The 17672-nt window shown below is 40.4% G+C and overlaps 1 protein-coding gene across 1 annotated transcript in view; it reads right to left on the minus strand.

The window, feature by feature from the left end:
• The window catches only part of trpn1 (transient receptor potential cation channel, subfamily N, member 1), a 221600-nt gene that overhangs the window by 199387 nt on the left and 4541 nt on the right, over positions 1 to 17672 (minus strand). Inside the window, exon 2 of the mRNA XM_043687825.1 lies at positions 11854 to 11955. Within this exon, the coding sequence (XP_043543760.1) occupies positions 11854 to 11955 (102 nt within the window). The remainder of the gene's footprint in view (positions 1 to 11853; positions 11956 to 17672) is intronic.

Below are 17672 nucleotides of genomic sequence, written 5' to 3' on the forward strand. Positions count from 1 at the left end.
CTTTCCTTGTAGGTACATCCAGATACTGAATCAGAAATTTTTCTTGTGCACACTTAAATTCCTCTCCATCTAAGCCCTTAACACTATGGCAGTCCCAGTCTATGTTTGGAAAGTTAAAAGTCCCCAACATAACCAGCTTATTATTCACAGAAACGGATTCTTTCCTCAAGGCCATGATTCTCTCTGGGTGGATTTTACTGGATGGAAGAGCAAATTTGTACATTAGCTTATTAATTGGAAGATCAGTTCTCCTTAATGGCGGTAAAATTCCCAATTAAATCCACTAACATCTGTCAAACTTCTGCAATGTGCCAGCCAATATTTTTCACCTGCACACTAATTTCACTTATCGAGAACTGACTGAAAGAGTGATGTAAACATGTTGTGTGCTACCTTTGGAAAGGAAACTGGATAATGTAAAGGGAAAGAATAAGGTTGCTCTCTCAGAACGAGGGGAAAGGTTGAGAATAAGAAGAGTCCTTCATGATAACTTCAGCCAGCGTGAGAATTGAACTTAAACGGTTGGCAGCACTCCGTATCACAAACTGGCCATCCAACCAACTAAGCTATTTGATCCCTAGCTATACTTAACAAGGCAAAAGACTACAGGAAAGAAAGGGGAGTGAAGACTAACTCAAGGCAAATCAAAATATCCTGGGTGTTGGAAGTTTGAAATAGAAACAGAAATTGTCAGAAATAATCTGAGACTGATACAAAGTTTTATGATTTGCTGTTTATTAAAATAAAAGGGACTGGAAGCCTTTCATTTGATAAGGATGAAAACTTTTAAAGTGGTCCATCTTTTAGGTTTTCTGAATTATATCAGAGAGGAAAATAGTATTCCGACAGATATACCTTAATATTGATGACTAGAAAAAGAGAGGATGCCATACTCTCAATTTCTAATAATTCTGTTAGACACGACACTCCTGACTGTAACAGAAATTTGGTGGAAAAAATTCTATCAATTCTCCTTTCCCACTGGGCACAGGTAACAGCAACCAACAAGGGTGACAGAATTATACTGAAACCTTATACTCCTGACTTGGCATATCCACAACTCTACCATTATCAACCAGCTGGGAGCAGCACCAAGAATATCTAAAACTGGAGGTGTTAACCTGGTGAAGCTACAAAAGAGGACTACTTGCAAGCCAAAGTACATAAGCAGCAAGTGATACAGATAAGTGATCCCATAACCAATGGCTTAGATCTCAGTTCTGCAAGCCTGACATAAGGCATTGTGAATGTGCATTGTGGACCTCAAACATTGGAGGAGGAGATTCCACAAACATCCCAATCTTTAATGATGCAGGAACCCGTCATATCTGCATAAAAAAAAAGCTGAAGTGTTGAGTGGATGATCCATCTTGGCCTCCTCCAGAAGTCCGTTGTATCACAGATGTCAGTCTTCAGCCAATTCTATCACTCTAGATGGTACCAGGAAACAGTTGGAGGCACTGGATGCTACAAAGGCTGTGGATCCTGATAATGAAGATGTGTGATCCAGAACTTTCCTCACCGCTATCCAAGCTGTTCCAGCACAATTACAACACCTGAAAGTGGAAAATTGTCCAGTTATATACACAAAAGCTTGACCATTCCAACATGGCCAATTATCACCCATCAGTCTACTCTCAATCACTGGTAAAGTGATGGAAGGTGTCATAGTAAGTGCTTTCAAGCAGCACCAGCTCAGCATTAACCTGCTCAGTAATGCCAGGGTTACTGTTTGGGTTTCACCAGGGCCATTCAGCTCCTGACCTCATTGCAGTCTCTGTTCAAGTATGTACAAAAGAGCTGAATTCGAGAGGTAAGGTGACCTCAAGGCTACATTTGACCAAATGTGGCATCAAGGATCCCAAACAAGTCTGGAATCAGATATTAATCAGATGGAATCCTTCTTCCAGTTGAAATCATATCTGGCAGACAGGAAGATGGTTGTGGTTGTTGGAGGTCAGTCACTTTAGTTCCAGGACATCTCTGCAGGAGTTCCTCAGAGTAGTGTCCTAGGCGCAACCATCAAAAGGTCTGAAATGGGGATGTTTGCTGACGATTGCCCAAATATTTAACACCATTCACAACTCCTCAGATCTTGAAGCAGTAAATGTACAAGAATGCATAATATGTAGATTTGGGGTGACAAGTGGCACATAACAGTCGTGCCACATAAATGCCAGGCAATGACCATCTCCAACAAGAGAGAATCTAACCACTGTCCCTTGACATTCAATGGTGTGATCATCACTGAATCTAACATTATCAACATCCCAGGATTACCAGTGACCAGAAACTGAAATGGACTAGCCATATAAATACTGTGGATACAAGTGCAGATCAAAGCCAGTGAATAAATCAACTCCTGTCTCTTCAGAGCCTGCCCACCATCTCCAAGGCACAAGTCAGGAGCATGATGGAATACTTCCTATATGTCAGGGGGAGTACAGCTCTAACACTGAAGAAGCTTGACACCTTCCAGGACAAAGCAGCTCATTTGACTGGCATCACACCCAGAAATATCCACTTCTCCCAGCACCAACACTCAGTAGTAGTGTCTATCATTTACAAGAAGCACTGCAAAAGTTCCTTAGAAAGTGTTTTCCAACCCGTGGCCACTTCATGTAGAAGGACAAGGGAGCCAATACGTGGGAGTACAGCCATCTGCAAGTTCCCCTCCAAGTCACTCACCATCCTGACTTGGAAACATATCAACTTTCCTTCAATGTTACTGGGTCAATATCCTGCAATTTCCTCACTGACAGAATCTTAAGTGTAACTGCATGAAATCAACTGCAGTAGTTGAAGTAAGAAGCACATAAGTCTATGGGATGAATTTGCATTTGCAGAATTGTATTTGCAGATACATTCTATTTTGTTCAAAACGCACACAATCTGTAAGCGGTCAAAATTTTTTAAAACCATATGATGTTTTACAAATTCTGACTTTGGAAATAGAACCAGTCTGACTCAAGATTGGAATACATACAGACTCTATCCTCACACCTTTAATGCATTGTCTGAGCTGAGATGTCACTTTTTTTTATATAAAACCTTAAGTTATCTCAGGAATATGACTTGAAAGAAGTTCTGGGATTTACATATTAATAAACTGAAACCTGCAACCCATTCTAAAAGATGAAAGACGCAAAGCAATCTAGGTTTGTTCAATATATTGCATCAGTTGTATGTTACTGTGACCTTTTGCTATAAATTCTGTGTCCTATGATCCTGCTCCACCTGATGAAGGAGCTGTGCTCCAGAAACTTGTACTTCCAAATAAACCTGTTGGACTACAACCCGGTGTTGTGTGATTTTTAACTTTGCCCAACCCAGTCCAACACATTGTAGTTGAAGTAGGTAGCTCCCCAGTACTTTAAGAGCAACTCCAGAGGTGTAATAAATCCTGGCCCAGCCAGTGGGTCCAAATATCATGAATGAATAAAAAGTGCTACATGCAGAGGATCTATATTGGAAGAATTAAGTAGCTTCTGTTCTGATAATCAGATTACAGGCTGTATCATGATTTAAATATCTCTACCTTTAGGAGTAAATAATAGACAGCGATGATATTTCCCCTACATGAATAAACTTGAGCAGATGTCTGACTGCTTCAAACACTGACTACACTAATGCCACACCAATTGCTCTTGAATTCCCTGTTGCCGCTGAATATTACCAATTTGCTGCTGATTGTTTACTGGAACTGTTCTAGTTAATATTGCGAGGCCTCTCCAGGGATTAAGAAAGACCCGAACATAATAAGGAGATGGCTGGCCTTCCTTTCAAAGCTACCTCACAACTACTGTTGGCCTGTACCTCTGTTTCAATGTGCCTGCTTTGCCGATTCTGTGGAATTTTAGCAAAATTTAAAAACAAATCATGAGGCACAGATATGATTTACTTTTTGTTTTAAATCAGAGACAGTGCATCTGTAGATGCACCTCTTCAGAGATACAAGGGGTTTGTGCCTTTTATTCTTTGCCTCCTACTCAAATTTCACCCACTGTTTTGGGAAGGTGGTAACATCAATTGCTCTTCAGATCGACAATCCCCAGTAGCTCGACAATATCTCATTGAACTAGCCATTCATTCAGGGACCATGATGGGGTGCCCTGACTGTCTATTATATCACGGAGTGAATCAGCTGAGCCTGACCCTGTCTGCAACTAAAGTAGCTGAACCATCTGTGAGAAGAAACACAGGCAGTTTTTATTTGTCATCTTGCATTGTTTGTTCCCTCCTTCTCTATAAGCTGAGGTCTGGTTTACCCAGAGCAGTTTTTGAAAATGGACCACTGCCTGGATAACTCCGGAGATTAATTGTACGGTAATTATTTAGTGCTGCAGTGCAGAGTACAGCCAACATTGGTTCTAGGTTGTATCTGCTTCTGAAATGCTGGCATGATTTCAAATATGACTGTGCCCCATGCTCTTTAATTGCCTCAACAAAAGAACCAAGACTCACTGTCGCATTGTGCTCAAGATAAGGAAATGTAATTAATTTATGGGAATACTAGTAAAGGGGTCATAAAATAATTCTAATGCAGGTTAATTAGCACAACTGGAGATACCACTAAGAAAATTGAGAATAGAGGGTTATGGGCAATTTTTTTGTTCCAAGTGCCAGGAAGAACCGATCAAGAAAGACAAAGGAGTTTATTATAGGAAAGGGGCGGGTATTCCATTACATAAAATTGTATTGAATTAACAGGGCAGAAACAAGCCAATCAACCCAATTGATTTATACTGTGTGCTTCTTATGAGTCTACTCCATCTAGTTCGTCCAACCCTTTGTGCATATCCATGGATTTCTTTCTCCTTCATGTACTTTCCTAGCTTCCCTTTTGATACATATTGATACATGTTCCTCAACTGCTCTTAGACAAAGCAAATTCTACATTCTCACCACCCTCTGGGTAAAACAGGACAACAGTTCAACTGTGCCTACTGCAGCAAAGCAAGGCTTAATGTTTTTACAACTGATTATGTTTTGGAGCATGCTTCAAGTCAGTGGCCTGTACACAATCTGTCCCGGTGGCTAATAAAAATCACCAACAAACACAGCAAACAAAAATAAATCAATGAACTGTGGTGATTCCAGCTGATGGTGATACAACTACTTAGACACTGAAATATATTCATATGAGGTTGCAGATAGTCTTTAATAACAGGACATAGGTGTAATGTGCAGTAGAGAGAAAAGCAAATAAAACATATGTACATAACGAAAGCTCTTAACACAAATAATAAACAGAGTTTCAAACTGTTTTCCAGCACAGTACACTTACTGATGCTCATTACAGACAGCAATTACTCCTATCCTAACTCTAAACTTTTACTCCACACAGTTTCCTTTCCTTGGATTGCAGAGCCAGTTTTACATTGCCTTTCTAAATCCTCTGGTATGAATTCTGATGGCTTAAGCTTTTAGTTCTAACAACTTGAAGATTCCTATTCAAACTCTCCTGGCTCAAAAACTCCACAAACTAAAGCACTTTGGCTAAGGGTAAGGTGACTGATATTCCTGGTTAACAGCTCAAGTTGTCCTTTCGGAGAAACTTGCCTTCATTCTGAACTGAACTCCTGATTCTTCTGGACTGAGACTTTGCAACTTCTGTTCTGAACTCAAAACTGAGCTGGTGGTTTTCTGGTCTGTTACAGACTCAGTGCTTCTAAACATGACATTCATTCACACTGCAGGAGCACTGCCAAGTGTTTGACAACAGTAACATACGTTATTGTAATAAAACAGAGAACTGTGGATGCTGGAAATCTAAAACAAAAACAGAAACTGCTGGGAGAAACTCAGCAGATCTGGCAGCATCCGTGGAGAGAAAGCAGAGTTAACATTTCGGGTTGAGTGACCTGAACTATCCACAGAAGCCACCAACTCGCTCTTCATTTACACGTGGACAGTCCTTGACACTGGTCCAGCTTCCTCAGAGTGAACATATATTAATATGTATCAAAAGGGAAGCCAGGAAAGTACATGAAGGAGAAAGAAATACATGGATATGCACAAAGGGTTGGATGAACTGGATGGGAGTAGACTCATAAGAAGCATAAACACAGTAAAGATCAATTGGGGTAATTGGCTTGTTTCTGCCCTTTAATTCAATACAATTTTATGTAATGGAATACCCGCCCCTTTCCTATAATATATCTGTCAGCCAGGGCTCCTTGATTGAATCAGATTATCAGCCCCAATCAGGGAATTTATATTCTGAGGTCTACCAGATGACCTCATTACAATCACTACAACTTTCTTCAGTACATTCTGACTATTCTGAACAAGAATCACTGGACTTGAAACATTAACTCTGCTTTCTCTCCGTCAATGCTCCCAGACCTGCTGAGTTTGTTCAGCAATTTATGTTTTACTTTACAATCCTTCTTAGTATCGAATCATTTAGGTCATTGTTCCAAATTACTTTCTGACCTGCCGTAAAAAGAAATTTCCTTCTCAGAACTGACACACATACATCTACAATATTTTACAAATACAAATTTGTAAAGGAAATGCATAGATTTTCCTTTCATCACAGAATAAAAAGCATTCAAATGGTATAGAAAAAAAGTCAGTATAAACATCAAAACATTAAAGATATACTGGGCATTGATTTATATACAATTCAGTGCTGAAACAGGCCAATCTCAGAAAATGGATGGAATGGTCAGGAACATTCAGCCCATCAAGTACATTGTCTTCACTGATTTGATACAATCCTCATCAGTTAAAGATGTATTTAGTTTGACTCTACACTAGCCGTACGATTTCCTGAAACCTTTCCCTGCCAGCCAAGAAAGTTAAACTCAACAACATCCATTCACAAGCACATAAATGCAGCATTTACCTTCATGATCCATCTCCACTCATTTCCTTCCCATTGAAATTACTTCACAGCAAAATTCTCATTTGAAGCTACCATCAGCTTCAATATCATCAACAGGATAGAGAATGATAAAGAGTGGTAAAGATAAAGAAACAACAGAGCTAAGGAAAATGAATTCGATATTCAAGCTTTTTGTTAAAGTACATTTGAAAACTCATTTACTTCACTGTATTGTCTCCTGAAAACTGAAAACACATGGAGACCATTCACAATACAGGAGAATGCGATGCAGAGTCTTTTAAAGAAAATCAGGAAACTGTTTTAGAGCTTGATCCAGACACATTATTTATGATAAATTTTGGACAGGGAAGAGAACACTAAATGTATAGTTGTCCATTTATCGGTGCTAGAAATGCAGTCATTCATATTGCTGGAAGTGTAGCTCGCTCCATTTTAACTTGGACAATTTTTAGTCATCTGGGGTGCCTGTCAGGACAGACCATCAATTTCTTAAATGTGCAAATTAGATCCTATGCTTGTAGCAGGTACATGAGTGCAAAATTGTAATCAATTATATAGGAAGTCATAGCAGCATATTTAGAAAACATTATCTAACCAAATACAGTCAGCATCGTTTCACAAAAGGAAAATCATCATAGAATCCCTGCAATGTTGGAGCAGCCCACAGTGTCCACACCAACCCTCTGAAGAGCATCCCACTCAGACTCACTCCCCTGTAATCCTCCATTTCCCATGGCCAATCCACCTAATCTTTGCACCACGAGAAGAAACTGGAGCACCAGAGAAAACACACGCACACACAGGGAAAACATACAAATTCCACATAATTGCCTGAGGCTGGAATTGAACCCAGGTGCTTGGCATTGTGGGACAGCAGTGCTAACCACTGAGCCACTGTGCTGCCCCTAATCATGTCTGTCTAATTATTTAGAGATTTTTGAGGAAGTCTCAACCAGTGTGCGGACAGGAATACTAATAGATGTATTTAGATTTCAAGAATATTTTCAACAAGATACCTCACAAAAGATCAAGTCACTTAGTTCCTTGAAACTGGAGTCACAGATACAGGATATATAAGAAGGAATTTGGCATACTTGCCTTCATTGGCCAGTTTGTTGAGTACAGGAGTTGCTGCTGTACAGTACATTGATTAGATGGGATGTTCTTTGGAGGGTCGGTTTGGACATGATGGGCTGAATAGCTTGTTTCCAAAATGTAGGGATTCTATGTTCTATATGCATCTGGATGGGAAGATAAGTAGGAAGGGTTTAGAGGGATGTGGGCAAAATGCTAACAAATGGGACTAGATCAGTTCATGGACTGAAGGATCTGTTTCCATGCTTTATGACCCTCTGACCCATGGTGTTGGAGGTAGTATATTGCCATTTGATATAGAACTGGCTCATGAGCAGGAAATAGCAAGTTGAGATAAGGGGTTATTCTGCTGGTTGGTGGCTTATGAGCAGTAGGATTCTACAGGGATCAGTATTAGATCCATAAATAGAACACAGAACATAGAATGTTACAGCGCAGTACAGGCCCTTCAGCCAGCGATGTTGTGCCGACCTATGAAATTAATCTGATGCCCATCTAACCTACACCGTTCCATTATTATCCATATATATGCCCAATATCCATTAAACACCCTTAACGTCGGCGAATCTACTACTGTTGCAGGCAGGCCGTTCCATGCCCCTATTTCTCTCTGAGTAAAGAAACTACCCCTGACATCTGTCCATTATCTATCGCCCCTCAATTTAAAGCTATGTCTTCTCGTGTTAGCCTTCACCATCCGAGGAATAAGGGTCTCACTGTCTACCCTATCTAACCCTCTGATTATCTTATACGTCTTGATTAAGTCACCTCTTAACCTTCTTTTCTCTAATGAAAACAGCCTCAAGTCCCTCAGCCTTTCCTCATAAGATCTTCCCTCCATACCAGACAACATCTTAGTAAATCTCCTCTGAACACTTTCCAAAGCGTTAACATCTTTCCTATAATGCGGTGACCAGATCTGCACGCAATATTCCAGGTGCAGCCTTACTAGTGTATTGTATAGCTGAAGCATAACCTTGTGGCTCTGAAACTCAATCCCCCTACACATGTGATGCCAACACATCATTTGCCTTCTTAACAACCCTATCAACCTGTGTGGCAACTTTCAGGGATTTATGCATCTGGACACAGAGATCTCTCTGTTCATCTACACTGCCAAGAATTTGACCATTAGCCCAGTAGTCTACATTTCTGTTACTTCTTCTGAAGTAAACTACCTCACACTTTTCCACATTAAATTCCATTTGCCACCTCTCAGCCCAGCTCTGCACCTTATCTATGTCCCTCTGTAACCCGCAACATCCTTCAGCACTATTCTGCCTACCTTAATGTCATCCACAAATTTACTAATCCATCCTTCTATGCCCACCTCCAGATCAGTTATAAGAATGACAAACAGCAGTATCCCCAAAACAGATCCTTGTGGTACACCACTGGTAACTCAGTTCCAGGATGAACATTTCCCATCAACTGTCTTCTTTCAGCCAGCCAATTTCTGATCCAAACCACTAAATCACCTTTAATCCCGAAACTCCGTATTTTGTGCAATAGCCTACCATGTGGAACCATATCAAACGCCTTACTGAAGTCCATATACACCACATCAACTGTTTTACCTTCATCCACCTGCTTTATCACCTTCTCGAAGAACTCAATAAGGTTAGTGAGGCACGATGTACCCTTCACAAAACCGTGTTGATTATCTCTAATCAAGTTATTCCTTTCCAAATGATTATAAATCCTATGCCTTATAACCTTTTCCAACACCTTACCCACATCCGAAGTAAGGCTTACTGGCCTATAACTACCAGGGTTGTTCTGATTCCCCTTCTTAAACAAGGGAACAACATTTGCTATCCTGCAGTCTTCTGGCACTACTCCTGTTGACAATGATGACATAAAGATCGAAGCCAAAGGCTCTGCAATCTCCTCCCTGGCTTCCCAGAGAATTTGACGATAAATCCCATCCGGCTTAGGGGTCTTATCTATTTTTAGTTATTCCAAAATTGCTAAAACCTCCTCTTTGTCAACCTCAATCTCATCTAATCTTGTAGCCTGTAAATATTTTCACTAACATTGTCCCTTTCCAACATGAATACTGGCGAAAAGTATTCATTAAGCGCTTCACTTATGTCCTCAGATTCCACACACAACTTTCCACTACTATCTTTGATTGGCCCTAATCTTACTCTAGTCATTCTTTTATTCCTGATATTCCTGTAGAAGGACTGAGGGTTTTCCTTGATCTTATCCACCAACAACTTCTCATATCCCCTCCTGGCTCTTCTTAGCCCTCTCTTTAGATCTTTTCTGGCTAACTTATAACTCTCAAGCCCCTTAACTGAGCCTTCACTGACCAGTAGCTGGTCCTTGAGTAAGCTCCACATTTCAAGTGTGTCCATTCCCTGCAGTTTCCTTGCTCATCCTATGCATCCTAAATCTTGCCTCATCATATCATAATTGCCTTTTCCTAGTTATACCTCTTTCCCTGCAATACATACCTATCCCTGTCCATTGCTATTGTAAACATGTTCATAATATATATTAATGACTTGATGCTGTGAGCGACTTCTCTATGTGACTTTTGTGAGGTACATTGTTGAACAAGTTACCTTGATCAGTAGGGTAATGGGATAAAGTAGAAAAGTGGACATGAGGAATGATGGATCAACCACGATTCTTTTGAAGTGGGCTCGAGGGGAAGAACGGCTTACTGTTGTTCCTTTCTTGTATCAAGTGTACACTCTGACTGACTTAGTGTTTGATACTCAAAGGGAGGAACTTAAGGAAGGAACCCATAAAAGGGTTTTATTTTCATGTTTGAATGTCTGGGATAGACAGAAGGGACTCCTCTGAGGCTATGTGAGAAAATCAAAGCTTGTTGTTATCTCCTTCTCTCTAGTTCACCTCCCATGTTCCAGAGTTGAAAGACTAATCCACTCACACCAAGATCCTACTACTGATGAACAACCTCCAGAGAAGTACATATGTGATTTAGGCTCTCCCTGCAGCCACTCTGCCCAATGTGAATGCAAGTCACATATCACAACTCTTTATTTAGCTTAGTTGCATGACATTTGGATTGCACACGTAGAGCCTCACTTTTTTCAACACTCAAAAGATCCTCAACGTGAAATATCAGTATGATGTGCAGGACTCTTTACAAACGTGCATCTGAATTATGAGCAGAATAAGGTGCTGAGCCCATCAACTTTGTCCCACCATACAAAACAATAATGGCTGACCTGCTTCCTCCATACGCTCACGTGACAACCTGTCACCTGTGTGCTCATCAAAAACCTGTCTGCCCCGCCTTAACAATCTTCAAAAACGCTGCTTCCATAGCTTTTTGAGGAAGGGAGGTCGAAAATGTTTTTCTTGACAAAAAACATTCTCTCCCTCACCACTTTTGACAAGTGACCTCACTTCCATGAGAGGCTACTTCCAATGTGCCTTCTGGATGTTATTTACAATGAGAAATTGATCATAAGCACACCACATAACAAAGGTAAATAGGCAAAGTCTTTTCCCTGGGGTCGGGGAGTCCAGAACTAGAGGGCATAGGTTTAGGGTGAGATGGGAAAGATATAAAAGAGACCTAAGGGGCAACTTTTTCACGCAGAGGGTGGTATGTGAATGGAATGAGCTGCCAGAGGATGTGGTGGAGGCTGGTACAATTGCAACATTTAAGAGGCATTTGGATGGGTATATGAATAGGAAGGGTTTTTTTGGATATGGGCCGGTGCTGGCAGGTGGGACTAGATTGGGTTGGGATATCTGGTCGGCATGAACGGGTTGGATCGAAGGGTCTTTTTCCATGCTGTACATCGCTATGACTCTAAGAGGTGAAGGCCAGAGGAGGTGATCTTTCATTTCTCACCCTTCCACAATGCTCAAAAAACTGAATGTAATCATTTGGTTTCTGGAAATGTTCCAGAACCTACCTTTGACCGATCGATTTGATTACCTCCTAACTCAAACAACTTTTCCACAATCGTCAACTTGTTTTCTCGAACAGCAATCAAAAATGGAGTCAGACCGGATTCCTGTAAATTAAAAAAAAGCATCAAACTGAACAAAGCAAATATGCTTAAAGGCATGTGGATATGAAAATATAACATCATCAAATGAAAGTGCCACATTCTCTGACTGTGCCATGTTGAACTTGACAGCATTAGCTGAAATATATAAGAATATCAAACACAATAGAAAATACTGACTGGCATTTAATACGGAGAATTGGAGCAAGGCTTTAACGAAGTCATGAGCCCAGTAGCCAGGGCAGAACTTGAGTGTCCATGAGCACTATAACAGAATGTTTTTTTCTTATAAACCAAGTTTGCTATTTGGCTATTTCGTCATGAAGACTGCAATGAACAGACACAGCAGTTCATGTTTTTCTGAAATTAATAACTTGTAATAAAAGTTTTATTTAAAATTTTTAATAAAACAAAATTCCTTTCAGACTCTTTATGAAATCAATGTTTTTCCCTTGGCAAATATTTAACTTGATTTGTTTTGATGTAGTAAATATGACTGTACAAAATTTTATCCTCTCATCTGCCACTAAATTGCAATCATTACTTAGGAGTTGATTTTCTGTGGTATTTCACATAACAAGTCAAAGACTTTCAAAGGAAATAGGGTTCCAGAGCAATTAACAAGACAACCAGGCTGTTCGGATGTGATTAAACTCTATTTTACAGGGATATATTCTGTTTTTATTCTTATACCTTCACTGATATTCCTAGGCCCAAATTTAAGCTTTCTATGCTGACTTTTCATCTTGTATTTAAACTCTTCTTGCCTCAACATCTCCATAGACAAGGGGACATAATTACAATTCGTGGGCGGCACGGTGGCACAGTAGTTAGCACTGCTGCCTCGCAGCGCCAGAGACCCGGGTTCACTTCCCGACTCAGGCGACTGACTGTGTGGAGTTTGCACGTTCTCCCCGTGTCTGCGTGGGTTTCCTCCGGGGGCTCCGGTTTCCTCCCACATTCCAAAGATGTGCAAGTCAGGTGAATTGGCCATGCTAAATTGCCCGTAGTGTTAGGTAAAGGGGTAAATGTAGGGGTATGGGTGGGTTACGCTTCGGCGGGTCGGTGTGGACTTGTTGGGCCGAAGGGCCTGTTTCCACACTAAGTAATCTAATACGATACCCTTCCATACCTGGGTTTTACCAGCGGTTGGGAGCTGGGGAGATTAAATGCAGAGGCAAGTTTGCTCCTGCTTTAGCAGATTGCCCCATTGACAATGAACACAGCTGGCTTTGAGCTGTGCTTTCCACCCTCATGCAGAGGAGAGTGCACCCTCCTAGAACTGGTAGCCAGTCAATTAATTGGCAGCAATACCATCGCTGGATGCAGTGTCCACTAATGGTGATTGTGAATGGAGTCAGACATCAAGTGAAGTTGTCGGAGGTTGTGGTCATATGACCATGGTTACACCAGCACACCCAGTGAGAGAGATGTGGTATATGGGGTCCAAGGAGGAAGGAATTGCGGAGACTGAGGAAGTTTGTTAGGGGTGGGATATGCTTCTGAGGGAGGAAGCATAGCTTAAAGGAGTCACCTTCCAGCTTCCATTGCCAAGTCACATACTGGCAGTGAATGCTGACAGGCTGCACACTTGCAGGGACCTTTCCGGTCATGGGTTACATATTTTTCTTCTTTATTCTTCCATCAGATACAGACATTGCTGGCAATGTCAACAATTGTTTCCCCTCCCTCGAACTGTGTGGTTTGCTGGGCTATTACAAAGGACTAACAGGCAACATGCTGTATGCCTGAATTCACATGGAGGTCAGACCAGGTAAAGACAGCAGATTTCCATCCCTGAAGGCCATCAGTGATTCATATGGATTTTTATAAAATTTGAGGATTGTTTTGTGATCAAAACTACTGAGATGAGTTTAATTTAGATTTTTTTAAATTAATTGAATTTAAATTTGAATGCATTGGCCTGGGCCCATAGGTTACCAGCCCAGTAAGGCAGAAGTAGATGCTGGACATTAGAGTCAAGATTAGAGTGGTGCTGGAAAAGCAAAGAAGGTCAGGCAGCATCTGAGGAGCAGGAAAAATCAATGTTTCAGGCAAAAGTCCTTTCATCAGAATGCTCATTCCTGATGAAGGGCTGTTGCCCGAAATGTCGATTTTCCTGCTCCTCAGATGCTGTCTGACCTGCTATGCTATTCCAGCACCACTCTAATCTTGATATTAGCCCAGTAACATTGTCACTCCATCACCATCTTTCCAAATCATAGTGGTGGTCAGAGTAGCTCATTAAGTCATTGTTAATTTGTCAATTAAAAGCCTGAATTGGTCCATGAGCAATCAGACTTCCTGACACTTCCTCTGACATTGCTAACGTCCCCTGCCCCCAGCTGCATACATACTCTTGGGGTGGGACAGGGGGAGCATCAGGAGCAAATGCAGATGTAAGACATTTAATAGACTGCTTTCCTTAATGATGAGAGGGAAAAGTGTATGAGAAATGGGAGTTTTGTTTTATGCAGTAACTTGTTATGATCTTGAAAGTGCTGCCTGAAATGGTGATCATAACAATTCAATAATAACATTGTTATATTTGGGTGAAATATGGACAATTAAATTTTAATTTTCATCATCTAACCATTGATCCATTTCATGAACTCAAATGGTTTTAAAAGGAAAAATAGACCTAACATCTCTGTGGTGGTTTCCTGATCATAAATTGATGAAGCTTTATGAGACCTATGAGGAATAAATAAAATTTATGATAGTCTCACGATCACAATTCAAATTTAAATTAAATTCAAGTGGCTGTCATCATGAGATTTGAACCTGTTACCCCAAAGTCCTCACTGAAATTATGATTTTATCTACAGACATCAAAACCAAGGAAACTGTGTTGGTGTCAAAAGACTCACATCTCCTGTTTTAATGCATAGTCGGATGATAATTTCACAGATTGGCTGATTAAAGGGAGGCATACCGGTTAGCCAGTTTAGCAAGACAATGGAGCTGGACTCAAAGACATACTGAACTATATTTGCACAACTGCTTTTCAACAGCAGAGAGGGAGAAAGAAAAATTAACAATAATATTGGCATGGTTGGAAACCAGTCATAAATGGGCCACTCCTTTGAATTTCTCCTTTGAATCCTCCCACTTCCTCCAGACCAAAGGGGGATGCTGCCTGAATTGCTGTGCTCTTCCAGCACCACTAATCCAGAATCTGGTTTCCAGCATCTGCAGTCATTGTTTTTACCTCTACCATAAATGGGCCACTTTCTAGTTGGCAAGATGTAACAATGGTATGCTACAGGGATCAGATCTGGGACCTCAGATTTTTACAATTTAGAAAAATGAGTTGGTTGAAAGGCCCAAAGGTATGGATATTAAATTCAATAAAGGATATAGTTAAGTGAGTGAACAAGGATCTGGCTAATGGAGTATAGTGCAGGAAAATGTGAAATTGACTATCTTGCTGGAAGGACTAAAGTGGTAAGAGATTGCAGAGCACTGAGATCTGGGTGTCCAGGTGCTTGATTTATAAATGGTTGGTATACAGATACAACAAGATAATGGAATGTTATCATTAATTGCATTAGGTCAGATTGGGATAGCTGGTTGGTGCAAATGAGTTGATTCCAAGAGTCTGTTTTCATGCTGTATTACTATGACTCTATAAAGTTCACTGTTAAAATGTTAGGGGTTGTCCAACTAAGACAGAGATGAGGAGTTCTTTTTCCTCATTGTGATGAGACTTTTTAACAGCAAAGGAAGGTAGGTTACTGATAAGCAAATGAGTGAAGGCTTATCATGAGTAATCACATCAACCATGGATCATACTAAATGGTACTTAACAAGCTCAAGGGCTGAGTAACTAATGTCTACTCCTATTTTATATGTTTGCTTGCTTCGATTATATTTCCAATTGGAACTTTCATCCTCCTTCCCTGTATACCTCTCATTATTTCAGAAGCCATTATCCGGTGGAAAATCAACAATTCAGCAAGAATTCTAGATTCCATTACTGCTCAGAATACAAGGCAAACAGTAAACTACAGTGTTTTCAAGTTAAGAATCTAATTCCTAAAGGACTCTAAGGACTTTTTAAAAATGTGTCACATGTATTCGCCCTGTCCGTGCTTGATGTAGTACATTTACTCCTTTACTTTCTCTGGTGTTTGTGTATGAAGATTTTGTTGTGATTTTATCATCTTTCTTGGGGATAGAAGGTCATAAAATTCTTTTCTTTCACTCAAGAAAAACTTGGTAATTGGCTCCTTCATTTTCTAGCAAATTTTAATTGAAGTTTTTTTGGTTGCGAGGTAAAAGGAAATAAAAACATTTGTTGCAATTGACCAAGAGGAGAGTTAATTCCCAGTCCACATCTGATTGTAAAACATTCCCATAGAATTGGAGTGATGGTTGTGGTGGTGGTGGTGAGTTAAATTGCTCCTTTCAGAACTGTTTAAAAAGAGAAAGTGGAAAAAAAGTCTTCTTGAACCTCTAAAATTACAAGTGCTAACAATTCTATGTTTAATATTAATACTTTCATGAATAACTTATGAAAAATTGAAAGCCCTGTCCTTGGGAGAATTAAAAAAGGTGCAGATAGACACTTAGAAGTGGAGATCACCTCGAAAGCTAGAAAAACAGAAATTACAAAACAAGTGTCTACTTAGAGGTGGAAAGTGAACCAGATAAACTGAAATTGGAACGGCAGAGATTAGAGATTAAAACAGAGAAAAGAAAAAGGAGGAAAGAAAATTCCAGGAAAGGAAACAAGAGTGCGAGAGATGAATGGAAAGGAGAGAGATATTGAATGTTAAAAATCACACAACTCCAGGTTATAGTCCATCATGTTTAATTGGAAGCACACTAGCTTTCGGAGCGACGCTCCTTCATCAGGTGAAGTGTGCTTCCAATTAAACCTGTTGGACCATAACCTGGTGTTGTGTGATTTTTAACTTTGTACAGCCCAGTCCAACACCGGCATCTCCAGATATTGAATGTGTGTGTGTGTGTGAGAGAGAGAGAGATTGAGTGAGAGAGAGAAAAAAAGAATACAAAGAAAGAGAAAGTGAAAGTGAGTTCCAAATGAAATAGCTCCAGCTCAGAACAGAGACAGAATGCAGACAGTTCTGATGAGGGAAACACACCTAACTCAGATTTAAGGGGTGGAGAATTCAAGTTTGCCCCTTTAATTCCAAGAGTTTAAGAGGACGGGCTTGTCAGTTTCCTTATATCCTTTGAAGGTTAGCACAGTAGATGAAGTGACTACTCCAATGCGAGGCATTGGACAGGTTGAGAGGGGAAGCTCATGAAGGTTACTCTCTCTTACTCGAGGGATGTGCCACTGACAATGAGGCAAAAAAAGGGGCTGATTCAAGAGCAGACCATAATCGCTAGAAAAAAGCCTGACCAAACTAATTTAGATAGCTTTAGCAGCTCGTTTTTGACCTGTGGATGTGGACACTTCACATTGAGGATACCTGTGAAAACCTTTGTGAAGTAATTCTTGGTGCATTGAAAAATCCATACCCTTTTAAATTCAAACATACATCGTGGAAAACAGATAAGTAGGGTCCAGAAAGGCAGCAATTCCAGCTGTTGACTATGATTTGCCATACAGACCCATAAAATCAGAGAAATTGGGGTCTGAAAGCTGTCACTGACCAGAGGGGGCTAAATATCTCTGAGGAGAAAGTGAGGTCTGCAGATGCTGGAGATCAAAGTTGAAACTTTATTGCTGGAACAGCACAGCAGGTCAG

The sequence above is a fragment of the Chiloscyllium plagiosum genome, chromosome 4 (assembly GCF_004010195.1).
Source record: "Chiloscyllium plagiosum isolate BGI_BamShark_2017 chromosome 4, ASM401019v2, whole genome shotgun sequence".
In the NCBI taxonomy this organism is placed as follows: Eukaryota; Metazoa; Chordata; class Chondrichthyes; order Orectolobiformes; family Hemiscylliidae; genus Chiloscyllium; species Chiloscyllium plagiosum.